The 15967-nt window shown below is 43.0% G+C and overlaps 1 protein-coding gene across 1 annotated transcript in view; it reads left to right on the forward strand.

Annotated features, from left to right (window-relative positions):
• Nucleotides 1-4903: 4903 nt before the first annotated feature.
• Nucleotides 4904-15967, forward strand: part of bcan (brevican) — a gene marked incomplete at both ends in the record, with an annotated part of 45714 nt that continues 34650 nt past the window's right edge. The window contains 3 exons of the mRNA XM_083632684.1: nucleotides 4904-4911; nucleotides 5169-5251; nucleotides 10105-10497. Of these exons, the coding sequence (XP_083488810.1) occupies nucleotides 4904-4911; nucleotides 5169-5251; nucleotides 10105-10497 (484 nt within the window). The remainder of the gene's footprint in view (nucleotides 4912-5168; nucleotides 5252-10104; nucleotides 10498-15967) is intronic.

A 15967-nucleotide genomic window follows, 5' to 3' on the forward strand; every position in this document is an offset into this window, starting at 1 on the left:
ATCCAATAATTTGTCCATAATCCTTCCCGTCCGTCTCGAGGCTGATAAGACCGATAAATTGTCCAGGATGCCGTTTGAAAGTGAGTTGACACTAACATCCCATCTCAGGGATGTAGCCACTAGCTCTGTAGCTTCTTCTTCTTCTTCTACTAGTGTTTTATGGCGGTTGGCAAACAACTTATGGTGCATTACCGCCACCTTCTGAAATGGAGGGTGAATCAGAATGGATTTCTAAAACACTACACTATCTTGACTATATTCTTCTACTTAGTCCAGCTTCCTCTAGAAATAAAAATATATCCCTATACCCCACATTCCCTGAATTCAACTGCAATATTTCTTTTAACTCCAGCTTGATACAATTGCTCTCCAATCTGTTGTTGAGGATCTGTCTTTCCTGTTGGTAGTATGGACAATCAATCATTACATGTTCTACTGTTTCCTGCCTATCGCAATATTCACACATACCAGTCTCATGCTTTCCCATGATCTTAAGTGTACTGTTAAGCCCAGTGTGCCCAAATCTCATCCTTGATATGATATCTTCATCAGCTTCTTCTTCTTCTTCTTCTTCTTTGGAGTTTTATGGCGGTTGGCAAACATATGTATGTGCATTACCGCCACCTACTGGAGTTTGATGTCTTCTTCATAAGCCCTTTTCCCACATGCGCTTTGTACCGCAAAATGACCGGAACATGGTCTAATGCCTGCAAGTGGGAAAGGCGCCGTGCCGGTATAAGCGCGACCCCGTCGTCCCCGACATTTCACCAGTTTCGAGCAAGTCAGAAGAGCGGTATGCTCTTAAGGGGACGCAAGTGGAAACGGGTCCAGTCATTTTCCGCGACAGCGGTCCTTCAATCATAGGCGAAGTGTAGCCTACACACGTTGCTTAATGTTCCAGCGGGCATAATCTAATCATTCGCGCACATTAAAGCAAACTGGCGAAATGATCTTGTGATAGCCTAATAAGAGCAGTATGTCAGCTTGCTGATTTCCGAAGGCAACCCCGGACACATCAAACGAAGCCAGTCTGTAAAAAGTGCTTCAACGCGACGCAGGTGAACGGATAAACATCGAACCAGCAACTATTTCTCTCAGACACGGATCCCAACTTCTTCAAAGTGCATCATCTAATCATTCGCGCACATCAAAGCAAACTACTTCCACATTTCGCTTGTGCATTTGCTTTCTCTACATACATAGGCTACAAGCGTTGGGCAGCTTGCCTTGCAAGCCTCTGCCATTCTCGCTTTGTCTGTCCTGTGTCAGGCTGCTGTATGGAGGACTGAGTGAAGTTTTGCCGACCCCCCAAATAAGCTCCCCCCTCCCCCCTCCCCCGCCCCCAACATACCGGCTATTTGACGACTAGATTCCCATATGCGCACGCTAAGGTGTGAAGGGAAATTCAGGGAAATGTCCGATATTGACTTACAGGTAATTTTCCGGTACGCATGTGGGAAAAGGGCTATAGTGTAATCTAGCTCTGTAGCTGTTGTCGAGTGTGGAGAAAATGTAAGGAGCCATATGATTGGCTGAAAGCAAACACCTGGTTGTCTGATGAATCTGTCAATCAGAATCACACAGCTTTATCAGCCAATGGTGACATTCGTTGACCTGCACGTCAGACGAGTCTCATAAAGTCACGGCAGAAATTTCTCTCACAAATGTAGACAGAGGTTCACAAATGAGAAGCAGTTTGTAAATGCACATTGAGCAATTCGCATGATCTGTGAATTTATATTACAAGTGTGCTTCAAAACAATATTTGTGAAGCAGAGCGTGTGCATTTCCGAATTTATATTACAAGTTTGAATAAAAATTATATTTGTGAAGCAGAGAGTGTGCATTTCCGAATTTATATTACAAGTTTGCATAAAAATTACATTTGTGAACCAGAGCGTGTGCATTTGCGAAACAGATTGTGTGCATTAGTGAGTCCGAAATACAACTGCGAACCAGAGAATGTGCATTTGTAAAACAGATCGTGTGCATTAGTGAGTCCGAAATACAACTGCAAAACAAAGCATGTGCATTCGTGAAAAACCCTGCGAGAGGTCAATAGATATGAGACTATACTGATCCCATACACTTTGGAGATCTGTGGGCTTTCCATGTCCCCTCCTGTAAGATTAGTCCAGACCACATCAGTCCAGTCTAACTTAAGAGCTGAGAAAATAGTCCAGACTCCTATTGTCATTGCTTCTGTCTGTTTGTTTCATTGCTGCTGTATCCTGTTTGATTTTATGCTGGTCTGTAAAGCACTTTGTAAACCATTTTCTACAAAAGTGTTAAGGATCTACAGAGATGTAGTAGGTCTGTCTATATGGAATGGATTAATCAATGCATACCTGTAGCCATTTCAGGCACATACATCCACATGTTTCTCTTAAAATGTTTGGCTAGTTCTGAGGAAAACAAACAAAATCACCCACTTTTTATATTTTGAGATCGTCGAGTTAACATGCGTCAGTGGCTGCAGACCCAGAGTGAAACGGGTCAAAAAATAGTTATTGAGACCAAACTTAACTTGATCCTGTCAATTGCTTCACTATAGTGTTACTTACATATTGCCCCCGCTCTCAATCCACTCCTAAGTGGTCAATCGACACCGTGAAAATCCACCCTAAAAGCACACAAAGCGTGGTGCTTTGCAGTATATTGATTGCGAGACATGCCAGTAAAAGATGTACAGTCAATTAAAGTCATGCCTTTCTTCTGCCGCTTTTATTTCTTTAGCACTTACGTAGTTACTCTTGCTGCCTCACCATAGACCCATTTCACGGCAACCGTTTTGAGGTGGTAAAGCAGGAAGTAAAGCAGGTCTAACCAATACCATTAATGATGGTTCCATTCCATTTAGATGTTCCAGTGCCAGGGCTGTCATTAATGTTATTGGTTATACCTGCTTTACTTCCTGCTTTACCACCTCAAAACAGTTGCTGTGAAAAAGGCCTATTCCCCCATGTAGAATCTGTAATAATGAAATAAACTGAATTAGGTTAGGATTAGGGTGTTGTTTGTTTCATTACAGGTGGAGTGTCTGACAAGCTTTGGGTGTTCTTGGTGTTGATTTGTATTGTAGTGGAGAGCAGCAGCTAAAGGCAAATACGATGCAAGTAACTCTATCAATCAATCAATAACCTTTATTTAACCAGGTAAAGTCTCATTGAGATTAAAATCTCTTTTTCAAGAGCAACCTGGCACCTGGCGACCTGGCTTCTATAGTGAAGTAATTGACGAGATTTTGGTCACAATCGATCAGTATGAGGGAAAGTGATAGGAAAATAGATGTTGAAAATAATAATTGATTACTGTACATTTATATAGCGTGTTTCTAGCCTACTCAAAGCGCTTCACACATCGGGGAGGGGACTTGACTAATCCACCGCCTGGATGATGCATGGCAGGCAGTTTGCGCCAGAACGCTCGTCACCACACTTTTTTTTTGTATACATTTTATTCCATATCATACAAAAAACAGATAAAACACACAAAGACAACATCTACAATACAAGGCTCAGGGGTACAAGCAAATAATACTAATAAGAAGGAACAACAACAGCTAAGGCACTTCATGAGGTCACATACATGTAAGTTGTAAATTCAGTTCAGTTCAGTTCAGTTTATTGAAAAAAGGGGACAGAGCATATTAATCAACAATTCAATGTAAATACACCAGGTTTAGCCAAAAGGCTAGTTTCCACCCGTAGTCCCCGACCAAGGTGTTGCAACAGGCTTCCTAAAAGAATAAAAATAGAAATAGAAGTAAACTGTAAAAACACACAGAGCAAAGCTATAGCGCAGGTTAAAAAGGACACGAGTAAAAACAGCAGTCTCAACAGGTACATGCATAGGAGACAACAAAATAACAAACAGGATAAGCCAAGCAGACAGGTGTTAAAAGCAATTACACATAGACTACAACAGTAAACAGACCAGACAGCACAGAGGGACATAGACAATATTTACAACCAAATGTACAGACATACAGACGTTGCTTTCAGTGCTGACAGGTTTGTGTGTTGAGTAGAAACTGTTTTAATTGATGGCTGAAGGATCTGTAGGTGTTGAGATGTGTGATGCGAGTTGGAATAGAGTTCCACTCTTGTGACCCTCTCTGACTGACCAGGCAGACTGACTGAAAGCACTTTTCCTTAGTCTCCTCTATTAGCCCCCCTCGTGCTGTGGAATGTGCCTGTTTGTTGGTTGATGAATGCTTTGAGTGGTGGTGGAGCCAAGTCATGGATTACTTTATAGACAAGGCAGGTGTTTGCAAATGTGATGTTGTTCTCCCAGCTCAGTGTGTTATATTTGTCCAGGATTGAGCAGTGGTGGAAGTGTCTTGGTTTTTTATCTAGTGTTTTGAGTGTCTGTTTGTATAATGATTCTAATGGTTTGCATGTTGTTTGGTTGGCCTGTGACCAGCTTGTCAGACAGTCGTTGAAGTGAGTGAAAATCATGGAGTGAACAAACATTTTAGCAGCTTTAGTTAACATGAAATTTCTGACAAAACGGAAGTTGGCTAGGTTGAATTTGACCATTTTACAGATTTTTTTGACATGTGACTTGAGTGAAAGGTTTGAGTCTATCAGCACTCCGAGATATTTAAATTCACTCACAACCTGTAGCAGCACAGTCCGGATTGCTTTGGTATTCTTTGAGTGTTTGATGGAGTCCATATATTCAGTGAGATCATTTTTAAACACAGGGAAGAATGGTTTAGAACCACTGAATTTACACCTGTGGATGTGGTATTTAGCAAGTAAGAACAAAAGATTAATTATAAAACATTTCCCCTCATTCTCCATCGTGAAATCAAATACACCAAATAAAACATCCTTAAAACAGAAAAAAAAATCTGAGATGAGATACAGTTGGATGAACTTCAAAATCTCTGACCAAAATGTCCCTGTATGAGAACACTTCCAAAACAGATGTGAGACATTATCATCACAATCTTTACAAAATGAGCACTCAGACTCAATGTCCCGCTTATATCTATTGTATTAGTTAAGCTTTAAGACCAAGACACACCTCAGGTACTGCAGTCCTAAGTTCCTATAGTCATTTATGTTCAAATGTGTTGTCTCTTTCCTCCTTTTGTCTCACTGTTACCCCCCTCCACCTCATCTGCACCACCCCCTCCCACCCTCTGTCTTTACCCACAGATTGGATGCGCTTCTATCTCTGCTGCTGTGTGCCATCTGTCTCCTTGTCCTCCCATCCTCCTCTACCCCCAACCAGGAGCCAGGTACATGTCAAACCTCCCCCTCCACCACTGTCATCCAGCAGTCCATTAAATCATACGCCACCTCTGACTTTTAAGGGTAGCGGGGTGCTCTTTAATCACGTCCTGTCCCTCATTGTTTCTTGCTGACACAGACACTTTTGGAAGCCGTTTTCAAGGACATTTCAGTTCCACAGTAGCCTATAGAAATGCAAGTATAACTGATGTGCCCGGTACAGCCCAAGTGTCTCATCCCGTATTCGTGTCAAGAGCACAGTGAAGGCAAAGTGGCTAGATGTTAAAATGGCTTCCAGATATCCACGTTTGTTGAACAAATTGGGTCACCGGTACCTCCCGAACCTACTGGGTCACCTTGTGGTGAAGTGTATTATTACTGAGCAGGATATACTGTAACACCATAACACCACAGATAAGGACAGGATCATATGAAAGTCCTGGGGCTCTATTCTCCCACAGGCCATCGGCGCTATTACGGGCCTTAACCGCAAAAAAACGTGCCTTGCGCCTGTTTCGGCAAGATAGCAATAGGCTTTAGGCTGCCAAATGCGCTTTAGGCCGAATGGGCGTGGCGCAGTCCCAAAGTGGGCGTGTCGGCGCTAAATACCAGCCTAGTGATATCTTGGGACCTGGCCTACATTTAGCGCTTTGCGCTTTTGAAAAGCAGGCCTATTCTATGCCTTCACTGCTTCTTCTCTGTCACCCTTCTCTCTCTCTCTCTCTGAGTTCCCAGCATGCATTGTGTTTCTTCATTTCGCTACTAAATAGCCACCAAATGAGCCAAAATAGATATAAAAGGTAGTTCTAAATTAATGTGTAATGGTAACACAGCCTGCCATTGTCAACATTTCAATATTGGACCAAATAAAACATCGAAATGAAAACACCACCCTATGTGAAACATATATGTCCTCCTGGGCCTATATATACCCCTTGTCGAGTTAACGTGATTTAGAGAAGTAACAGCGGAACGCGCTTCGGAACGCGCTTCTAATGGCATCTGCTATACTGTGATGTCCCTCCAATAACTTGGCCCTATTTCACATTTAGTTTTACAATAAAAACACATTTATGCAATGACTTGACATAATGTAGGGTATATTTATGTGCATCATCCTTCCTGCAGCAGGCGAGAGAAAATGATATCTTTCTGGACAAACTTTCACCAATCTAATAGGCTATATTTTTCTAGCTGATGCATAGAACATTATTTTCACTTTGATCTTGCTATAGTGTAGCGTATTTACATGCTTGCAGTATTGAAACTGCAGTTAGATTGGTTTGAGAAGCATAATAATATGGAATAATAGCCTATAATGCAGACAGACAGGCTGGATGAAGGGAGGGGGGGGGGGGGCAGAGCGTTTGGCTTTCGTCTGGTTTTGCGGGATCACTGGAATTGGAGCTAAAAAGGCAAGCGTGCGATTCGTTTATTGCACTTATCCAATGAGCATGACGGTGCATAATTTTACGCCTAAAAGGCGTGGTTGTAATGCTTTGGGCTGCATCTAGCGCCAGCACGACGATATCAAGTGCGCCTGTCCACGCCCACTGCTTTGATCTGCGCCTGCCGCTCGGCCTAGAAACTGTGCCGATGCAACGATAGGGGCCCTGCTGTACAGCAGACAGACAGACAGAGTCAGACAGTCAGACAGACAGACAGACAGACAGACAGACAGAGGGTTTCCAACTTCCAATCATGGAAGTTGGAAACCCTCAGTGTTTTGCTTGCACCTGTGTTTACCCTGCCATTTAGACACAAAATGGCCCCCGTGAAAAGGGTCCATTGGCTAGAACCGGAGCGGACAATGTTGTCTTCCTCCAGAAGAGCATTTGCTGCCATTCATTCTTACACCAGTGTTTCCCATACATAAAGGAATTTGTGAAAAGGATTTTGACCGCCACAAAAAGATGTTGACCGTTTTTTTTTTTTTTTTTTTTTTACAGTGCACCTGAACTAGGGGTGTGCCACCTTAGGCACCTCACGATTCGGTTTGATTACAATTCAGGGTGCTACGATTCGATTATTAATCGATTATTATGATTAATCACGATTTTCGATGCATCTTTTTCCCCATACAGGATTTCTTTGTCAGTATCTTTTCCCCATACAGGATTTATTTGTCAGTATCCATTAATTAAAGTAAACAAACAAATTTACCTCCATTATCTTTTATTTAGATCAATCAGACCAAACAATACATCCAAAACATTTCCCACAACAAAAAGCTCCTCATATTCACAACAAATTACAGGTGAGATTATTTTAAATAAAGTGCCTTTAGAAATAAGACTTCTTTTCTTTTAACCAAAATTCTCTGCTGTTTTCACAGATTTAGGATTAATATAAAAAACAAATAGCTTATTCTGCTGTTTTCACAGATTTCTGTACTGGCAGGATTAATACAAAAATAGCTTATTCTGTTTATTCTATTCAGTAATAGAAAATAAAACTTTTAACCAAAATCCTCTGCTTTTTTCACAGATTTCGGTACTAGCATGTTTGTTTAATACAAATACAAATACAAGCTGTTCCTCGTCGTACAGTTGAGGAACTGCTTTCTGGGTGAAATACTTTCGCGTCGGTACTTGGTATCTTGGTATTCCGACGTGTACACATCTGTGGCTGTGATTGACAGGTGGGTCAAAACTCGCATTGCAATTTCGTGCCGTATATTCGCATCACTCTTGATGTGTAAGGACCTTTACACACAGAGTAGCTTCTGTCAATCGTCGTTCTGCCTTCATGTTCATAAAACCCGAATTGCCTCCACACGGTGGATTTTAACCCAGATGGGTGAATCTGACGCTAGCGCGTTAGCTGCCGCCGCCATTTTCTCTGTTTACAGTCGGTCTTATGAGTCCGTCCCTTAAAACTGTCCGGCCGGCTTTTTTCGTTCCGGGCGCTACGGCTCTGTTTCTGTGGTCAGGAAAAGTAATTGATAATCGAACATTTTGCATCGATTTGAATCGTTACGTGTCTCATCGCGATGCATCTAAGAAACGATTTTTCGGCACACCCCTAACCTGAACGCAACATGCAAGATACCCGCTGAATAAGTGTCCGAATGTTCATGTCATTCTGGCCAATACTAGTGTTATAGCATTTCAGTCTGGAATATGGAATATCTTTCAATAATCTATGATTTAGCTGCTAAATTGTCAAATACCGCCATCTGCTCGCTACCCAGGTACTTATGTATGTACTTAACCTAACTAACTTAACCTAACTAACTATCCGGTGTGCCTAAACTCTGGCTGACACCCCAAAAACCTACAATCCGATACAGAAAAATGTATATTGTTTGTTTACTGGCCCCTCGCCTTCTATCATTTCACGAAAGTGGCAAAGCAAGTTGAGTATCCCTGACCTATAGGGAGAAATTTAGTTTGTCATTGTAAACCCACAGCACAGTAATGATGACATGTTCTTCATAGATCTAGCCTTTTAATTTTGCTCTTAAGCTTTCTCAAAGTACACCAAATTCATTCACCCCCTAGGGGGTCTGCGGTCCCCCACCACAAATACTCAAAATCCTGTGGGAAACACTGCTTACACAGTATGAGAAGCAACTTCCACAGACCAAGATCATTTATCACAGTGAAGATGAAGCCTTCATTTATAGTTGACAGCTATTTAAGTGCTGAATCAAGTGTCATCTCAGCACTGCGTTATGTTACGTTCCGCTCAGCTGCCTGTCAGTCTCCTCCAGGAAATAATCCTCAAAAACACTTTTCTGGCACATCCATGGTGTCTGTTAGCCATGGCAGCAATTAAGATTCAAGATTCAATAAATGTATTGCCATGTCAACATAGTTGATAGGAATTTGTCTTGGTTCACTCTCAGACAAAAAGACAAAGACAGTGCAGCAGCACACCATATAAACAATAACCATTAAACAAAATGGAAAAAAACCGGAACAGTATCCAGCAGCGTCGTATTCAGCAGAAGTGCAAACAGTTTAAAGTGCTATAGAGCAAACATAATCAATGAATCAGTGCAAGTTCAGATGTCTAATGGCTTAGAGGTAGATGCTAATTAATTTTCTACCTGGGTTTGACAGGGTCACGTTTGTATTTGAAAACCAATGAAAAACGAGTAATACAAAAAGAAAGAAGATTTACATTTCAAATGATTGGGGGAAATAAATAGATGTAGACAGCAGGGGCGTTTCTACGGGTGGGCCCGGGTAGACACAGGGCACTTCTTGCCCTGGCCCACCCAAAAAAAAAAAAAAAAAAAAAAAATTTTTTATTGGTTGGTTGTTTTCTAGAGGCAAACTTGCTGCTGCCTTGCTAGCTAATGGTTTTGTAGCTTAAAAATGCAGGGCACATCATCTCCAGAGTCTAATGCATGACGACTTCATGACATCTAGGAATTTTGAGCGCTTCCCGCGCAAAATTTCGTCATGCAATTGCCCCACCAATTTTATCCAGGCCCACCCAATTTTATCCAGGCCCACCCATAATTTAATTTCTGCCTATGCCCCTGGTAGACAGAGGTGAATTGGCTATAAATGACACAAGTGTTCTCCTTTAAAGGGGTCATAAGTAATCTATTCCTTTATTGACCTATATCTGCAGCAAGTAGGAATTGAAAAGAAGTTAACACAATAAGAGAATGTACAATAATGACTGTTTTGGTCATACTTGCACTGTTATCTCTCTACCTACAATATAGATAGTTATGGGATTCTGGACAAAATCATATCTAACATTAAAAATACTCCCAGATTTGGGTTTGAGAGACAAAATCTTACCAAAAGGGGGGTCTAGGAGGGCCCAAAGGTGGTCTAAATTAGGGCTCCTTGATGTGCAAAAGGTGGAGAATCACTGCTTTAACGGTTTCTGTTCCCAGATGATTCAAAGCTCGTCCAGGTGACGATCCCCATGGTGGCCCCGGTGCTGGCCATCCTGGGCCACTCTCTGACATTACCCTGCCTGGTGTCCCTGTCCCACCCGCCCCCGTCCCCCTCCACCCCTGGCCGGCACGCCGTGCTGTCCCTACCGCGAGTCAAATGGACCGTGCTGACCCAGGGGCGCGAGGCCGAGATCCTGGTGGCCCGGGGGGACCGGGTGAAGGTCAGCGAGGCCTACAAGGAGCGAGCGTCCCTGCTGCATTATGCCTCGTCCCCCGCAGACCTCACCCTGCGGCTGGACGGCCTCAAGCACAACGACACCGGCTTCTACCGCTGTGAGGTGCAGCAAGGCCTGGAGGACGCCCACGACGTGGTGCAGGTCAAGGTTAAAGGTGGGAGAGACAGATCATAATAAGATACCAGACAGTGTTAATTTGATTGATGAAAACTATGACAACAAATGTTCGACTACCTATTTTCACTGAGGAAAACTAGACAACTAAATAAAAACAAAGTTGTGATGATGACAAAAGCTATGAGGAAATCTATTGACATTTTTGTCAATACAAATGAGACTAAAATGTGAGGGAGGGACGATATCCATTCAGAAGAGAAGAAGAAGAAGTTAAACAGTTGAATCTATAGCCGCTTTCACACCGGCCTTGAAAACCGCAAAATGCATGGAAAATAGGATCCGCGCCTCCGATGTGAAAGTTGTGAACGCGGGTTGGTGGGTAATTGTTGTACGCCATTCGTTCCGCCAGTGGACCTAGTCACAGCGCCGGGTTACCCTGCAACCCACCTCCACTTGAAAGCGTAGGAGCGGCAAGCCGGAACGGTGCGAATGGTCAGCTCATTCATAAAAAAAAATTACAGGGGAAATCACCTCATTCAGCAAGAAAGGCAAGGCATGAGTGAAAGTAAAAAAAGTAGCCTATACAATCATGACTGCAGGGGCGCCAGGAGGAATGCTCCGTGCCTGTAAGTAGGTTAGGCTTTATGCCCAAATGATGTTGACATTAGTAGGTAAAATTAACGGATATAATAATACGCTTCAGAGGACTATAGCTGTCTGTGGCGAGTTGGTCTGAGGATATTCCCTCTGGAAACCAGCTCCAGAACTGCAATCTGTCTAGCTAGCCAGTTGTGCATTCCCTTACAAAAACTACTAACGTTATAGTAGTCATGTGCATTTATAGCCTATACTATTCCCCCGACGAACGTTATGCAGACTGCAGCTGTTTGATATGCGGGCGTTGTCTTTCAGAACGGATGCTAATTAGTCTACTTCATGGGAATAATTTGCTTTACAAAGAACTGGAACCGGAACTGGAAAAGATAAGAATTAGCCTTGTACCTAATAGGCTACATGATGGTGCATCTGTGATCCATAAAGTCGATCAGATGAATATTGAAAGCCTTGTTACCATACTGCATGTGGACAACACTTTCGTGTTTTATCAGTTTGATCCTTAACGACCGCAGCTGCACGTTTTATCAGTTTGATCCTTAACAACCGCAGCTGCACCTCGTTGGCTGGCATACATCGGCAATGTTTGGTTGTTGAATGAATCCGTTCATCATACAGTAGCCTAGGCTACACTAACCTATGAAAATATTAATTTGGGCTAGGAGGAGCTGGGTGGAAATGTCTCCGCTCGCCCTTTCAATCCGGGAGCGGTGGCTGTCACCTGAAAGCACACCCCAGGACGGGAATGTGGCGGTGCTGCTTGGCTGTGTGTGAAAGCAATTTCTGTGGCGAGGCTGCCGGCTTTGCGGGCCTTCTGAACTGCAATTTTGCGCGATCTGTGTGTGAAAGCGGCTTATGTCTACGTTCAAACCTCAATACCATTCCATAATAACAAATTAATAGATATTTCCAATGAGTTTGGAAATTCTAAATAAACAATAGTTACAATTTTCTTTGAATAAGATGAGACTAAAATACTCAGGGCCCTATCTTCGTACAGGCAATATCCCCTATTAGCGCTTGCGCACCTGTTTTAGATTACAGTCCGCTGTCCAGGTGTTATGCCGAGTTTTGCACCCCTGCCAGGCAGCAGCAAAACGCATCCTCACCTCACGGGAACATATTGTAATGATTTATACAGAAACATAACTGTTTAAAAATGATATAATTGTTTGGGTAGACGTGACCCCCCTGTTTTTAAGTTAAAACAGCCCCAAAATATGGTGGCGATGCATGGTGGTGCGGGGAAGCATAACTCGTCACAACAACCGGCGCAAATGCAGATTAGAGGTGTGCCAAATCATTTATGCACGGCGCAAACGGGATTTGGGCGGTGTTAACCACCAGAATTATTCACAGGTGTGGCCTGGCAATGCCTGGGTGTTACATCAATCAGATTCCCGTCTCGCAGTCCATGTAATACAGTTTGCGTGAGGCATGTTGTAATTCTTCCCATGCGTAATTTGGATAGGTGTAGGCCTATTGACTGTATATATTATCCCTATCTCATAACGACACCATCACCTCATATACCTGTTAAAAACATGCAAGTTTTGATGCAATTCGGGTTATTTTGTTGACTGGTGTGGGACAATAGAAACGTGTTTGCAGCGGGTAAACGGCGGAAACAAAAGAAAAGATTGGAGGATTTACAGTGGACTCAATTAAAACTCGGTGAAACACTGAGCTGCCGCCGAGGACAGAGACAGATGGAGAGAGCTTGTGACAGATCGGCTGTGATGCCAACGACCCTCCGGGTTATAGCAGGTGAAGGTGACTAGCCTATAGACATTCGACTGACGTAACTCACGTACTGTACGGGCACGCCCACCGCCGCCATATTGTTGACATTCCGCAGCACGCTCTTTAAAAGTGACTGACAGCTGTCATAGCTTAGGACGCTAGCCAACGTTACTTACTAGCCTATTTAATGCCGTTTTTACTGCATCAGGATCTACATGTATTTCACAACAGTGATAGTGTGCTGTGTAATAATACACGGTTGTAGTAATAGCAGCAATAAAAGCCCGGGTGTTAGCTACTGTCCACAAACGTGAAGGGAAAGAGAGTAGAGGCTAATGTTAGTAGCAAACATTGGGCTCATGCAAGCAAGCGTCAGATCATATCAAACAAACATTTAACGTTAAGGTTATTTACCTTTGCTGTCACGACAATGTTTGATGATGATGATGATGATGATGATGTCGTTGGTGGCACAAAAGTAAAAATGTCAGACCAATTGCCAAATAGTTATAGGACCCAAGGGATTTGAAAGCCTTCAGCTCCTGAGACGTATATGCCAATACTGTATTCACAAGGTAGTTATAAATGTCTGGTACGGTACGTTATACCTGGCAATATAATGAGTTATATTTACTCCAAGTCAGTTTTTTATAGGGGTCCGCACCTCCAACCAAACTTATTTTTTCGTCACTTCTCTTTGACGAGGGCATAACTGTTGATATACGCTCGGCCAGATTACGTTACGGCTGGGGTTTGTCAACAATATGGCGCCGTCCAGGGTTATCGAATAAGGTCTATTGCAAGTAGGCTACAATGTACAAGTTTTCTCAATTCATTTACCATAACCCCCCCTTTCAGATTCAGATTCAGATTTATTTTATTCACACACACTTGAAAAAATATACAACTTGAAAAATGAAGGAAAACCAGAGTGTGCAAATGGGAACCCCGAGGAAGCTTTCTGAGCTTTTGGTGGGGACCCACAAGAAACATAAATTATGACATTAAATAAACAATTATCATACAATACAGAACAGACAAAACAAACAAAACAAAATAGGACAGGGTGGCCTAATACCCCCACAACGTATAATACAAGACATAAGACAGACAAGACAGTTCCCAGTCCGTTTCAATTCAGATATGTGGCTAATAGTTGTTTCTTCAACATTTTTTTAAAAGAGGAGACAGAGTGTGACATTTTTATGGTTTCATCGAGCTCGTTCCAGATCTGCGGGCCCCTACACGCAACACTAAGATTAGTGCAATGCAGTTTCCTGGTTTTACCATGAATAAGATGTTTCCTCCTGGTGTCGTGTGCGTGCAGAGGCACACAGATTGGAACGAGCTCACGTAGGCGATGTGATAAAAGTTTCTCAGTGAATTATAGTTGATTGCCTCACCGAATAATCTGCTGGTTACCCAATTTTAGCAGCAGAATTTGATGTCCTGGGGTGGCATGTCCGTGCGTAATGACGTTTCTACGCTGCGCGGAGATCATGGTGCGATCAAGCGCAGCGAGTGTTTTAACGCCTGGAGCGCAGCTATAGAGGTGCTTTTCAAAGCTCTTAGCACAAAGTAATTGCGCGCTGCTGATGATAGGATGGGATCATGTCTATGTTCCCCGGGTTCTATGTTCCCCGGGTTCTATATTCCCCGTTTTTCACTAACCCTAAACCTAACCTCCCCCAGACCCTAACCCAAAACCTAACCTCGCCCACCCCCCACGCCTAAACCTAACCTCCCCCAGACCCTAACCCAAAACCTAACCTCTCCCAGGGAACATAGCGGGGTTCTATGTTCCCCGGTCCCACAAAAACGGGGAACATAGGACCCGGGGAACATAGGACCCGGGGAACATAGGGATGACCCCGATAGGATAATGCCATCTATCCCCACATTTTAGTACTCAAACGCCAGCTTTGGCATGTGGCACGCCTATGCCCAGTACAATTATAACAGGCATGCGCTTGTGCCCGCCCCCAATTTGCATTGCACACGGCGTTAAACGAGCGAAAACGCTAAATTACCGCTTTAGCGAAGATAGGGCCCTCAGACTTTTAGTCAACTAAAACTTGACTAAATAAAAACAGGATGAGGTTGACTAAATATGATAAAAACTAACAAAATTAACACTAATATCGAACTGCAAACATAAAAGTAAAAAAAGAATAAGAAGAGTAAAGCATTATATACAGGTAATACTTTATAATAAGGGTACATTAAAGTCCCTGGAAACCAAAATCCACAAAAACGTTCTAACTACCGTAAATTCCGGACTATAATGCGCACCGGTGTATAAGCCGCACCTGCAGAGTTGACTGTTTTTTTACATATATAAGCCGCACCGGACTATAAGCCGCGGGTGTTTTGATGTTTAATTACCATATGTAAGGGTTCGTGCACAGAGGGGATTGTCGGGAAAGAGATGGCTGTTTGGGGAAGCTCCCATTTATTAACATTTCAACAAAACAAGTTGCATATTTGCATAACGTATTCAAGTGTTACCATTTAGTGCAATAGTAGCTACAGAACATGTACTGTGCTGTGTAAATTTAGGGGTCCTTGGCATGAAAAAGGTTGAAAACCACTGATCTACATTATAGCCTACAGTAGTACCATAACAAAAAACAAAGCTTACAGCGCTTGACGAGGCAATATCAATGGCTAAATTAAATGTGTTTTTTTTAAAGTGCAAAATAAAGTGCCTGTAACACGACAGTAAGTGCGTAAGCCTAAAGTTGCAGTAACACGGCTGCTTAAAATATACGGTAATCAGCCTACCAGAAAAGTCATTAATCCTCGTCTTCATCTTTTAGGCTAAGGTGCAGTAGGCCTACACGGCTGTAACCAGAAAAGTCAAGTCATTAATCCTCATCTTCGTCTTCTTCCTGCGTACTAAAACCACCAAAGTCCTCATCTTCAGTGTCGGAAACGAACAGGCTCAGGGTGGCTTCGTCAGCCACTCTCCTCTCTCCTTCGTTGTCGCTCTCAAAACCAACGAACTCCTCTTCGTCACTGTCGGAATCGAACAGCCTCTGAAGGCCCTCAGCTGTGGCGGCGTCCTCCTCTTCATCACGCAGCAGTCCAGCCTTTCGGAACCCGTTGGTGATCGTGGATGTTTTGACACTCCTCCACGCTGTCAGGAT

Source organism: Poromitra crassiceps, assembly GCF_964638095.1.
Source record: "Poromitra crassiceps genome assembly, chromosome: 1".
Taxonomy (NCBI): domain Eukaryota; kingdom Metazoa; phylum Chordata; class Actinopteri; order Beryciformes; family Melamphaidae; genus Poromitra; species Poromitra crassiceps.